The sequence below is a fragment of the Bombina bombina genome, chromosome 7 (genome assembly GCF_027579735.1).
Source record: "Bombina bombina isolate aBomBom1 chromosome 7, aBomBom1.pri, whole genome shotgun sequence".
Lineage (NCBI taxonomy): Eukaryota > Metazoa > Chordata > Amphibia > Anura > Bombinatoridae > Bombina > Bombina bombina.
In genome coordinates, this window is record NC_069505.1 from 461,668,606 (window position 1) to 461,680,596 (window position 11,991).

General features: G+C 42.5%; 1 protein-coding gene across 1 annotated transcript in view; it reads right to left on the minus strand.

The window, feature by feature from the left end:
• Window positions 1-7,231, minus strand: part of LOC128636442 (gastrula zinc finger protein XlCGF7.1-like) — a 43,333-nt gene extending 36,102 nt beyond the window's left edge. The window contains exons 1-2 of the mRNA XM_053689455.1: window positions 7,147-7,231; window positions 2,790-2,903 (exon numbers count right to left, since the gene is read on the minus strand). Coding sequence (XP_053545430.1) covers window positions 2,790-2,903; window positions 7,147-7,231 — 199 coding nt within the window. The remainder of the gene's footprint in view (window positions 1-2,789; window positions 2,904-7,146) is intronic.
• Between the last annotated feature and the right edge of the window lie 4,760 nt (window positions 7,232-11,991).

The following is an 11,991-nucleotide window of genomic DNA, read 5'->3' on the forward strand; positions in this document are numbered from 1 at the left end:
ATTTCTTCTTCCATATTCCGGCTCCCTGTATCATGTGACAGATATCAGCCAATCACTAGTATACGTATACCCTGTGAGCTTTTGCACATGCTCAGAAGGACCTTGTTCCCCAGAAAGTGTGAATTTAAAAGGACTGTGCAAAATTTGATAATGGAAGTAAATTGGAAAGTGTCTTAAAACTGCTGCTCTATCTGGATCATAAAAAGTTTATTTTGACTTGAGTGTCCCTTTAAGGTCCCCATATAAGAAGCTGCTGCAGACAAGGTTCTCAACTTGAGAAACTGTCCTCTCGGCTTTGCATCAAATGAGCAGCGCACCAATATATACTATTACACACTTACTCGAGTAAGTAATGCCGCACCCTTCTCTCAAATGAGAAATCACAAGTGAGAAGGGCCTGTCAATCACCCGAATTAACGTGTTTGTGGTGATTTCTATCAGCATAGAAGTGGCAAGAATGGTAAGAAGCATCAGTTTTATGTTGTGGAAAGAAGGCTCGCTCCAGGTTTACTAATACATAGAGCCCTAAGTGGAGAATACTAAATAAAACTCCATAATACAAACAAGACTATAAAAGAGATATGTAGAAAATCCACAATAAAATATATAAAATACGTGAATAAAATAACTATAAACTAATATCATATCAACTATATTAAATGTAAAATCAGACGTATAAATAAAACTTTCCTATGGAATAAAACAAATGAATAGAATAATATACGTTTTGGTTTCAGAGTGATACATTTCACACTCTTACTTAGGGCCCAATAATCAATAACTCGGCGGCACAGAAAGAAATCACACACATTCTTTGGGGGAATTTTTCGAGCATTCTGAGGTCCGTCCTTCACATCCAGAACGCGGCATAGCTAAAATGATTTGAGGGACCTCATAATCAGTGGAGGTTCCTTAATAAGGGCAGCATGTGCACTGCTTTACCAAATAAAATGGTTCCTAAAAATAAACATAAAATTGTAATGTTTATTTTATACAGGAAGAAAACCATTTATAAAAACATAATAAAACTATTAACCGACTAAACGTCTGCTAAATATATAGAATGGAGGAAGGAGATGGCAAGAAAAAAAAGCATATGGCTCAGATTGATTGACAAGTGGATTTTCAGCAGAGAGGGTTTCTCTATGGGGCAATTTCAAAACCGCTCTTTAGGAAGGTTATAAAAAGTGAGGCAGCAGACAGACTAGGGATGCACTGAAATAGGACTATCCCATTTCAGCTGAAAGAGGGGCAAACAGGCCGAAAATTGCATGCTCTATGTGAAACAAAATTTACCCCTGGCAGCCAGATTTTGATCTCCCAAGTGTTCCCCAAAGTGTCCTCCCCTGTGCCTCACTGACCGCTATAAGCTGTTACCAGCCGCACCTAAATTTAGCCCGGTGTGGCTGGTTAATTTCCTGGCTATAATCAAGTGAACTACAGACCGCAGAATTCTGTGCGGGTAGAGGGGTGCGGCACTGTGGGCTGTTCACTAGAGTCAGAGCTGCTGTGAGAGAGGGAACTTGCCATGTCAGGTGAATGTTATGACACTTGCCTGTAGCGCCATATAGTTAATTGTAACGGATCATCCTGTCAGTCAGTGTGTGAACGACTCAGACAGGGAGCCAGATATAATCTGACTACTTTGTAAACAAACAAAGCAGGCTGCAGTGTGGTATCAATACTAGCAGTTGTCACCTACTCCTCCTGAGTCCTGCACAACGAGCTGCCTTTTCAATAAAGTCACGGCCAGTAAGGGAGCCAGCTAAGGGTAAATATATGCAACATGTAGGAGCCGTTCAAACACTGCACAATGACAGAAGAACTGCAATTGTCTGGGCTACAACCCACAAGCAATGCACTGGTAAAACAATCTCCTGCATTCCTCTGTGTGCCTCAGTACCATAACCTAATGCTTAAACCATGCTGCCTGCTGTGTGAACCTCAATGCAGATTATAAATGAAAAGATTGTAGGTCTGTGTGGAAAAAAACAATTTTAAAATCATTTGGGGAAAAAAGTCATTTTCAGTTTTCGGCCAACGGCATCCTGAATTTTCGGTTTCAGTTTTGGTACAGAATTTTCATTTTGGTGCATCCCTAAGACAGACCCCATCACAGCAGGGAATCTCATCAGCAAAGCGCCTTCTGTGATCCGCCCCGTGTCTCTCCTATTTCTTCAGACCTGATTGGCTAAGCTAAAAGAAGCCAAACAGAGTACATGGAGGGAGGGGATTCCAAAACTTTCTTTAAATTGAGGAACCCTATTTTAACCAATGCATTTTTTTCCCTAAACTGCAGATTTTTTTTATTAGATAAAATCACTAAAACATGAGCTGCACACTGACGTGTGTCTGTCGTGTAACCATCTGATAAATATAACTTATTTACAAGAGACAAAGGGGCCAATTTATTAAGCAGCGTATGCTGCTCATTCCGCGTGATCCGGTAGGCTTGCTGGAATCAGGAGTTAAGAAGCAGCGGTGGTAAGACCACCGCTGCTTCTTAACTTGTTCGCCACCTCTGAGGTGGCGGACTGTAATCATCCCGATCAGATACGATCGGGATGATTAACACCCCCTGCTAGTGGCTGATTGGCCGCAAATGTGCAGGAGGCAGCATTGCACAAGCATTTCACAAGAAATACTTGTGCAATGATATACTCTGTCTGCATTTATCGAGGTCGGGCGGAAATTATCGCTACAACGAATCATGTCTGCTTGCCATATAATAAATCTGCCCCAAATGTCACAATACAGAATCTTCCCTTTCTTTAATAAGCGTTAATCACCTGTAGACGTATTTATAGGAACTTCATCTTCCTCCGTCTTCACCTGATCCCACAAATACGGTTCTCTTCTGTGCTTTACAGCTGAGCCACCTGAAGGCGTCACATCCATACGGCCTGTACAGTGAGAATACACGCGTATGTGTAAGTTGCGTGTAGCACTTATGGGATGTATGAATTGCTCTATTTATATATAAATAAAAGGATTCAGTGCACAGACACACAAGATTCATGTTTAGTAGATTATCACCACTTTAGGCTCTCACAAGGGTTCACTGTGATGTACACTATCTGTATAGCAGGAAGTGATGTGAGTGTAGCAGGGGATTAGGGGTAATATCACCTGTGTAATTATCACTCGCTCTCAGGCAGGATCACTGTGATCTACACTATCTGTACAGCAGGAAGTGATGTGAGTGTAGCAGGGGATTAGGGGTAATGTCACCTGTGTAATTATCACTCGCTCTCAGGCAGGATCACTGTGATCTACACTATCTGTATAGCAGGAAGTGATGTGAGTGTAGCAGAGGATTAGGGATAATATCACCTGTGTATTTATCACTCGCTCTCAGGCAGGATCACTGTGATCTACACTATCTGTATAGCAGGAAGTGATGTGAGTGTAGCAGAGGATTAGGGGTAATATCACTGTGGAATTATCACTCGCTCTCAGACAGGATCACTGTGATCTACAGTATCTGTATAGCAGGAAGTGATGTGAGTGTAGCAGAGGATTAGGGGTAATATCACCTGTGTAATTATCACTCGCTCTCAGGCAGGATCACTGTAATCTACACTATCTGTATAGCAGGAAGTGATGTGAGTGAAGCAGGGGATTAGGGATAATATCACCTGTGTAACTATCACACAGGTGTCTGCTTCAATGTCGGTGTCCCATGTGGAGGGATGCCGAGAATCCAAACTTTCTTCAGATGCAGCTCTCTAGGTGCGCACTGCCTAGATTTAAAGGGGCCGCATTTTAATAACAGGAACTACCACCTGGAGGACTCAGGTGTGGGAGTTACCATGAAAGCTCACACAGCCCATCACTCTAGGCTGAGTTATTGTCTCAATTACCTTGTTCCTGATACTAAGTATATTTACCTGATACCTGTGTATGCTCATCTTTTTCCAGAGACCAAGCATATTTACCTGATACCTGTGCGTGCTAATCTTGTTCCAGATACCAAGCATACTTGCTTTGCACCTGCATATGTTCCCCTGGTTCCTGAGAGCCAAGCAGACTAACCTGATATCTGTGTATGGTCACCTTGTTCCAGAGACCAAGCATACTTACCTGATACTTGTGTATGGTCACCTTGTTCCTGAGACCAAGCATACTTACCTGATAACTGTGTATGGTCACCTTGTTCCAGAGACCAAGCATACTTACCTGATACCCGTGTATGGTCACCTTGTTCCAGGGACCAAACATACTTACCTGATACTTATGTATGGTCACCTTGTTCCAGAGACCAAGCATACTTACCTGATACCCGTGTATGGTCACCTTGTTCCTGAGACCAAGCATACTTACCTGATAACTGTGTATGGTCACCTTGTTCCAGAGACCAAGCATACTTACCTGATAACTGTGTATGGTCACCTTGTTTCAGAGACCAAGTATACTTACCTGATACCTGTGTATGGTCACCTTGTTCCTGAGACCAAGCAGACTTACCTAATACCTGTGTATACTCACCTTGTTCCTGAGACCAAGCAGACTTACTTTAGACCTGTGTATGGTCACCTTGTTCCAGAGACCAAACATGCTAATCCGATACCTGTGTATGGCTACCTTGTTCTAGAGACCAAGCATAATTACCTGATACCTGTAGATACTTACCTTGCACTTTCATATTCTCACCTGGTTCCTGAGAGCCAAGCAGACTAACCAGATACCTGTGTGCTCTCACCTTGTTCCTGAAGCTGTACCTATCTGGTATCCTGTGACAGTCTCACTAACAGTACCAGCTGGATATCCTGTGTCTGCTGTACTTATCTGGTATCATGTGACAGTCTCACTAACAGTACCTGCTGGGTATCCTGTGCCTGCTGCACCTATCTGGTATCATGTGACACTCTCACTAACAGTACCTGCTGTGTATCCTGTGCCAGCTGCACCTATCTGGTATCATGTGACAGTCTCACTAACAGTACCAGCTGGATATCCTGTGCTTGCTGTACCTATCTGGTATCATGTGACAGTCTCACTAACAGTACCTGCTGGGTATCCTGTGCTTGCTGTACCTATCTGGTATCATGTGACAGTCTCACTAACAGTACCAGCTGGATATCCTGTGCTTGCTGTACCTATCTGGTATCATGTGACAGTCTCACTAACAGTACCCACTGGGTATCCTGTGCCTGCTGTACCTATCTGGTATCATGTGACAGTCTCACTAACAGTACCAGCTGGATATCCTGTACTTGCTGTACCTATCTGGTATCATGTGACAGTCTCACTAACAGTACCAGCTGGATATCCTGTACTTGCTGTACCTATCTGGTATCATGTGACAGTCTCACTAACAGTGCCTGCTGGATATCCTGTACTTGCTGTACCTATCTGGTATCATGTGACAGTCTTACTAACAGTACCTGCTGGGTATCCTGTGCTTGCTGTACCTATCTGGTATCATGTGACAGTCTCACTAACAGTACCTGCTGGGTATCCTGTGCCTGCTGCACCTATCTGGTATCATGTGACACTCTCACTAACAGTACCTGCTGTGTATCCTGTGCCAGCTGCACCTATCTGGTATCATGTGACAGTCTCACTAACAGTACCAGTTGGATATCCTGTACTTGCTGTACCTATCTGGTATCATGTGACAGTCTCACTAACAGTGCCTGCTGGATATCCTGTACTTGCTGTACCTATCTGGTATCATGTGACAGTCTTACTAACAGTACCTGCTGGGTATCCTGTGCTTGCTGTACCTATCTGGTATCATGTGACAGTCTCACTAACAGTACCTGCTGGGTATCCTGTGCCTGCTGTATCTATCTGGTATCCTGTAACAGTCTCACTAACAGTACCTGCTGGGTATCCTGTGCCTGCTGTACCTATCTGGTATCCTGTGACAGTCTCACTAACAGTACCAGCTGGGTATCCTGTGCCTGCTGTACCTATCTTGTATCATGTGACAGTCTCACTAACAGTATCAGCTGGGTATCCTGTGTCTGCTGTACCTATCTGGTATCATGTGACAGTCTCACTAACAGTACCTGCTGAGTATCCTGTGCCTGCTCTACCTATCTGGTATCATGTGACAGTCTCACTAACAGTACCAGCTGGGTATCCTGTGCCTGATGTACCCATCTGGTATCCTGTGCCCGATGTACCTATCTGGTATCATGTGACAGTCTCACTAACAGTACCTGCTGGGTATACTGTGCCTGCTGTACCTATCTGGTATCCTGTGACAGTCTCACTAATAGTAACTGCTGGGTATCCTGTGCCTGCTGTACCTATCTGGTATTCTGCAACAGTCTCACCCTTTACTGTTCAATTTAAGCACCAGCGTCTATTGGACTTAGGTACTGCAATCTACTTAAAATATTCTGAACCTTCTATTGGACCTTAGTATTTTGCATTGGGCCTATGTTCAAACTTGCTGCTTCTGTGATCTTCAATCTGATCTACTAACTGTTCTTTTACTTATCAGCCAGTAAAGCGTTCAAGCAGATTTTCATTGTTCTGTGTGTCTGTTCCTGTAATCTGAGTTCCACACACCCTTAAATATATCTACTTACTCCTCAAACCCTAAATGACTCTTCTCTATCTATCTGCACCCCCCCCCCATCTGTCTCAAGACCTGGCAGGCTACTTTAACAAAACACATACTATCTGAAGCACCATTCCGACACTAGCCTGTAATCTTACAACTCCACCCCGATCACCCCCTCTGCCACTCTCTGCACCTTCTCTCCAATTACTGATAATGAAGTCTGTTCTTTACTGTCTTCCTCACGCCTCACTATCTGCCAGCTCGACCCTATCCCTTCCATCACTTCTAATACCTTCTCTGTCTTCCACTCTCACTCACATCTTCAACCTATCCATTTCTACTGGTTCATTCCCTTCTTTTTACAAACATGCAAAGGACAGCCCCATACTCAAACAAATCCTCCCTTGACCCTAATTCTCTTGCAAACTACCACCCCATATCACTGCTTCCGCTAGCTTCAAAAGTCCTGTAAATACTAGTCTACAATCGCCTAACCCTCTTGTCATTGCTTGACCCCCTGCAATCTGCCTTCCGCCTCTAACACTCAACTAAAACTGCCCTCACCAAGGTTACTTACGATCTTCTTTCCGCTAAAAGTAACAGTCACTACTCTGTACTTATCTTACTTGACCTCTCAGTTGCCTTCAGCACAGATGACCACACCTTCCTACTACAGACACTCAGCTCTCTTTGTCTCTGTGACACAGCCATCTCTTGGATTCACTTAAATCTCTCTAATAGGTCCTTTTCTGTGTTATTTCCTGGTGACTCCTCCTCTCCATTAGCTCTGTCTGTTGGAGAACTCAAGGCTCTGTTCTAGGCCATCTACTCTTCTCTATTTACTCTTCTTCACTGGGTAAACTCATCAATAGCTATGGCTTCAACTATCACCTCTATGCTGATGATACCCAGATCTACCTCTCCACCCTTTCACCGTCTCCCTCTGTCCTTTCTCACGTCAGCGACTGCTTATCTGGCATTTCTTCCTGGGTGGCCTCTCACCACCTTAAAAGGCACATGGAACCCAATTTTTTTCTTTCATGATTTAGAAATAACATGTCATTTTAAACAACTTTCCAATTTACTTCTATTATCTAATTTGCTTCATTCTCTTGATATGCTTTGTTGAAAAGCATATCTAGATAGGCTCAGTAGCTGCTGATTGGTGGCTGCACATAGATGCCTCGTGTGATTGGCTCACCCATGTGCATTGCTATTTCTTCAACAAAGATATCTAAACAATGAAGCAAATCAGAAAATAGAAGTCAATTGGAAAGTTGTTTAAAATTGTATTCTCTGTCTGAATCATGAAAGAAAAATGTTGTCTTTCATGTCCCTTTAAGATTAACATGTCCAAGACTGAGCTCCTTCTACCCACCACCCCCCAAGCTCTACTCTGATTTTTGACTTCTCTATTGCTGTTAATGGCATCACCATCTCCCCATATCCCATTCACAGCAGAAATATATTCAAAATTCTCACCCTGACCTACAAAGCTCTCCCCAACACTCCTCACTAACACACAAATACACTCCAGCCCGCCCCCTAAGGTCCAACAATCAGGGCCGCCATCAGGGGGTGAAAGGGGTGACTACTGTCAGGGGCCCCATGATACAAGCACAAATAATTATAAAAAAAATATATATATATTTTGTTTACATTATGGCAGCCACAAGAGAGCGCTACAGCAAAGTGCTATTGAGCATGGGAAATGTCATTACAAGGAGTAAAGTATTAGCATTTGAGAGGATTTCTGAGTGTGCACTAAACCACTATGCACAGCGTGATACAGACTTGGCACTTTGTTTGCACACTGTGTGCCTGAGTCAGACGGCTGATCACTTTCATTTGCAGAGGAGGTAGGACTTACTTAGTAAATGTTTTTTATTTCTTTGTGAAATTTTGGATTGTAACTTCAGTGTGGTGGTAGTAGTTGAATGGTGGGGCCAGGGGTCCATAAAAACACATTTCTTTTAGCAATATACAGAAGTATATTTATGATTATTTGACAATGCTGAAGAAATTCTATATTTAAAGCCATGCAGAAATGTTTCCTCCTCAATACACAAACGGTAGGTGTCCTTTTGGCAGATGAGTTGTTTTTATTAATATCTATATCTATATATATATATATCTATATATATATATATATATATATATATATATATATATATATATATATATATATATATAATTCCTGTTTACTGCCCCTTTACGCAAGGACTTTCCAGATGCAAGGAGGCATTTTATCTAAGATTTTTGCATCTGCATAAAATGTTATACTCTCAGGCTGAGATTGCTCAGTGTTTTAAATGAGACAGGTTTTAAATGAGACAGGTTAACTTAACACTGTTAACAGCTGACTTAATTTTGAAAATACATACAAACAAGCCTAAATACTGTATTTAACCAGATCTAAATGGTATGAGACTGAGTACCACATCTTATGGTTCCACCAAGATGATATAGAGTACAGCATTTTCAAAATCCATAAGTACAGCTGACAGATGGGAACTTTTGTACACCAGATTTGAAGTGGTGCTCTTGGATGGGGAAAATGGGGAGGGGAACCCCCCCCCCCAAACATATGTCAACCTTTCAAAAGTACTTTTCTTCATCTACCCATTCTGACAGATCATTAATGTACAATTATGAATTCACAGAAGTATTTTTGTTTGCACATTTACAAATATGATTCTTTAAAAAGTGATCTCTTAATTTCTGCAGGTTTTTTTTAATCATGCATGTCACACAAAATGTGCAGAAATTGTACCTCCTGTAAGTGTGTCTGTGTTTATGTCTTTGTGCTTTTGTTGGTGTCTCTATGAGTGTGCACGTATTTTTTTGTGGGTCTCTCTGTGAGGGTGTGTGTGTCTGTCTTTGTGCAATTTCTGTGGATGTCTCTGTGAGGGTGTGTGCATATATGACTGTGTATTTTCTCTGGATGCCTCTGTGAGGGTGGGTGTGTCTGACTTTGTACATTTTCTGTGGATGTCTCTGTGAGGGTGTGTGCGTATGTCTTTGTGCGTTTTCTGTGGATGTCTCTGTGAGGGTGTGTGCGTATGTCTGTGCATTTTCTGTGGGTGTCTCTGTGAGGGTGTGTGTGCGTATGTCTGTGTGAGGGTGTGTGCGTATGTCTTTGTGTGTTTTCTGTGGATGTCTCTGTGAGGGTGTGTGTGTGTGTGTATATGTCTTTGTGCATTGTCTATGGGTGTCTCTGTGAGAGAGTGTGTGTGTGTGTGTGTGTGTGTGTATATATGTCTGTGCATTTTCTATGGATGTCTCTGTGAGGGTGTGTGTGTGTATATATATATATATATATATATATATATATATATATATATATGTCTGTGCATTTTCTATGGGTGTCTCTGTGAGGGTGTGTGTGTATGTCTCTGTGCATTTTCTATGGGTGTCTTTGTGAGGGTGTGTGTATATGCCTTTGTGCATTTTCTGTGGATTTCTCTGTGAGGGTGGGTGTGTCTGTCTTTGTGCATTTTCTGTGGATTTCTCTGTGAGGGTGTCAGAAATTCCACCATATTGTGTAGCCCGTTCCTTTAAATTTGCCTTCACTTTCTAGCCGCAGTTTATTTAAACCTGACGCGCCCCTTTTTCCCCGCTTCAGTATTTTGCAGATTAGGCTGTATGAGATCACATCGTTCTAGTGCAGCTCGTATCCAGCTGGGTCTTCTTCCCGAAGCAGCCGTTCCTGTTAAGTCTCTTTAGGAATTGACACACGCTGTGTGTTCAACTACTTACCTAAGCTCCAACGCTGTCAGGCAGGCTCAAACCTACTCAAGGATTGTAGGAACCACCTCACCTAGCGGCTCTACTTCACGCTGTGAACTCCGCAACCTAAACACCTCAGACGACAGCCGCAACGGCACTACGCCGCACCTAATCACACTGAGAGTGTGATCACCTTACCCGCTATGCCGAACAAACCTACAACAATCTGATTCAGGATCACACTGTGTACTCCGCCTCCCAGACGCCTCAGTCTGCAGCCTCCTCGGCTCAACGCCTTCCATCAGACTTGTGAGCAATCTTCCTAAGCTCTTCGGAGTACATCAGGTACCGCAACACAGGCTCATTCCAGGCACAGCCTCTTTAGTACCAGACCCACAGCACAGAAGGGCCTCCTCAACTTCCTACTTCAACTTTGATATTCCCATACTAGGAATTATCTAGCTACTAAGAATAAACAACAATTGCCAAGTACAGGATATTTTGTTATTAATTCACATAGTATCCTTTGTTATATCTGGCATACAAAACTCATTTAGGTAATCTGCAGTTGAGATCCACAATATTTATCCACTTTCCCAACTGGAGTTGGAGCATCTTAAAACCTATATCTCAGATAATCTACAGAAAGGTTTTATTTGACCTTCTACCTCCCCTGCAGGGGCGGGCATATTCTTCGTTAGAAACAAGGATCAATCCCTTAGACCTTTTATCGATAATAATGAATTAAATAAGAGGACTGTTAAAAACCGATACCTCCTACCTTTGATTCCCGAACTTATAGAACGACTCAGTCAAGCTCAGATATTCACAAAGCTGGATCTCAGAGGCGCATACAATCTCATACGAATCAGGCAAGGGGACGAATGTCTCACAGCATTTAGAACTCCTTATGGGTTGTACGAGTACACTGTGATGCCATTCCGCCTCTGCAACGCTCCCGCAACCTTTCAATATCTAATTAATGATATTTTCAGGGATCTTCTCGAAATCTGCGTTGTGGTATACCTGGATGATATCCTAGTCTATTCAAATAACCTGGAAGATCATCACAAACCAGTACACCAAGCCGGAGAAATGTTTTTTCCATACAACTGACATAACGTTCCTAGGTTACCACATTTGTCCAAAGGGCATCGAGATGGACACTGCTAAAGTTGATACAATCAAAAATTGGCCAGCACCCACATCAAAAAAGCGGTTCTTGGGTTTTGCAAATTATTACAGAAAATTCATCAAAAATTACTCGACTATAGCAAAACCCTTAACTTCACTCACCAGTGTCAATATACCGTTTCATTGGACCTGTGAAAAACAAAATATTTTTGTAACCCTTAAGGAAAAATTTTGTTAAGCACCAATATTACAGTCTCCTGATCCAGATTCCCAATATATCTTGGAAGTAGACGCCTCCGACTACGCCCTAGGATCAATATTGTCACAACGCAAGACTCCTGATGATCCTATCCATCCCGTGACCTACTTCTCTAGGGTGATGACCTCAGCCGAATACAACTACCCAATCGGAGAGAAGGAGTTACTGTTAATAAAGGCTTCCCTAGAACATTGGCGACACCTCCTGGAAGGAACTAAATTCCCAATCTTGATATATATGGATCATAAAAATTTGGAATATCTACAGACCAAAAGAACACTCTCAGCCAGACAATCAGATGGAGCTTATTCCTCTCCAGATTGCAGTTTCACATTACATACAGGCCAGG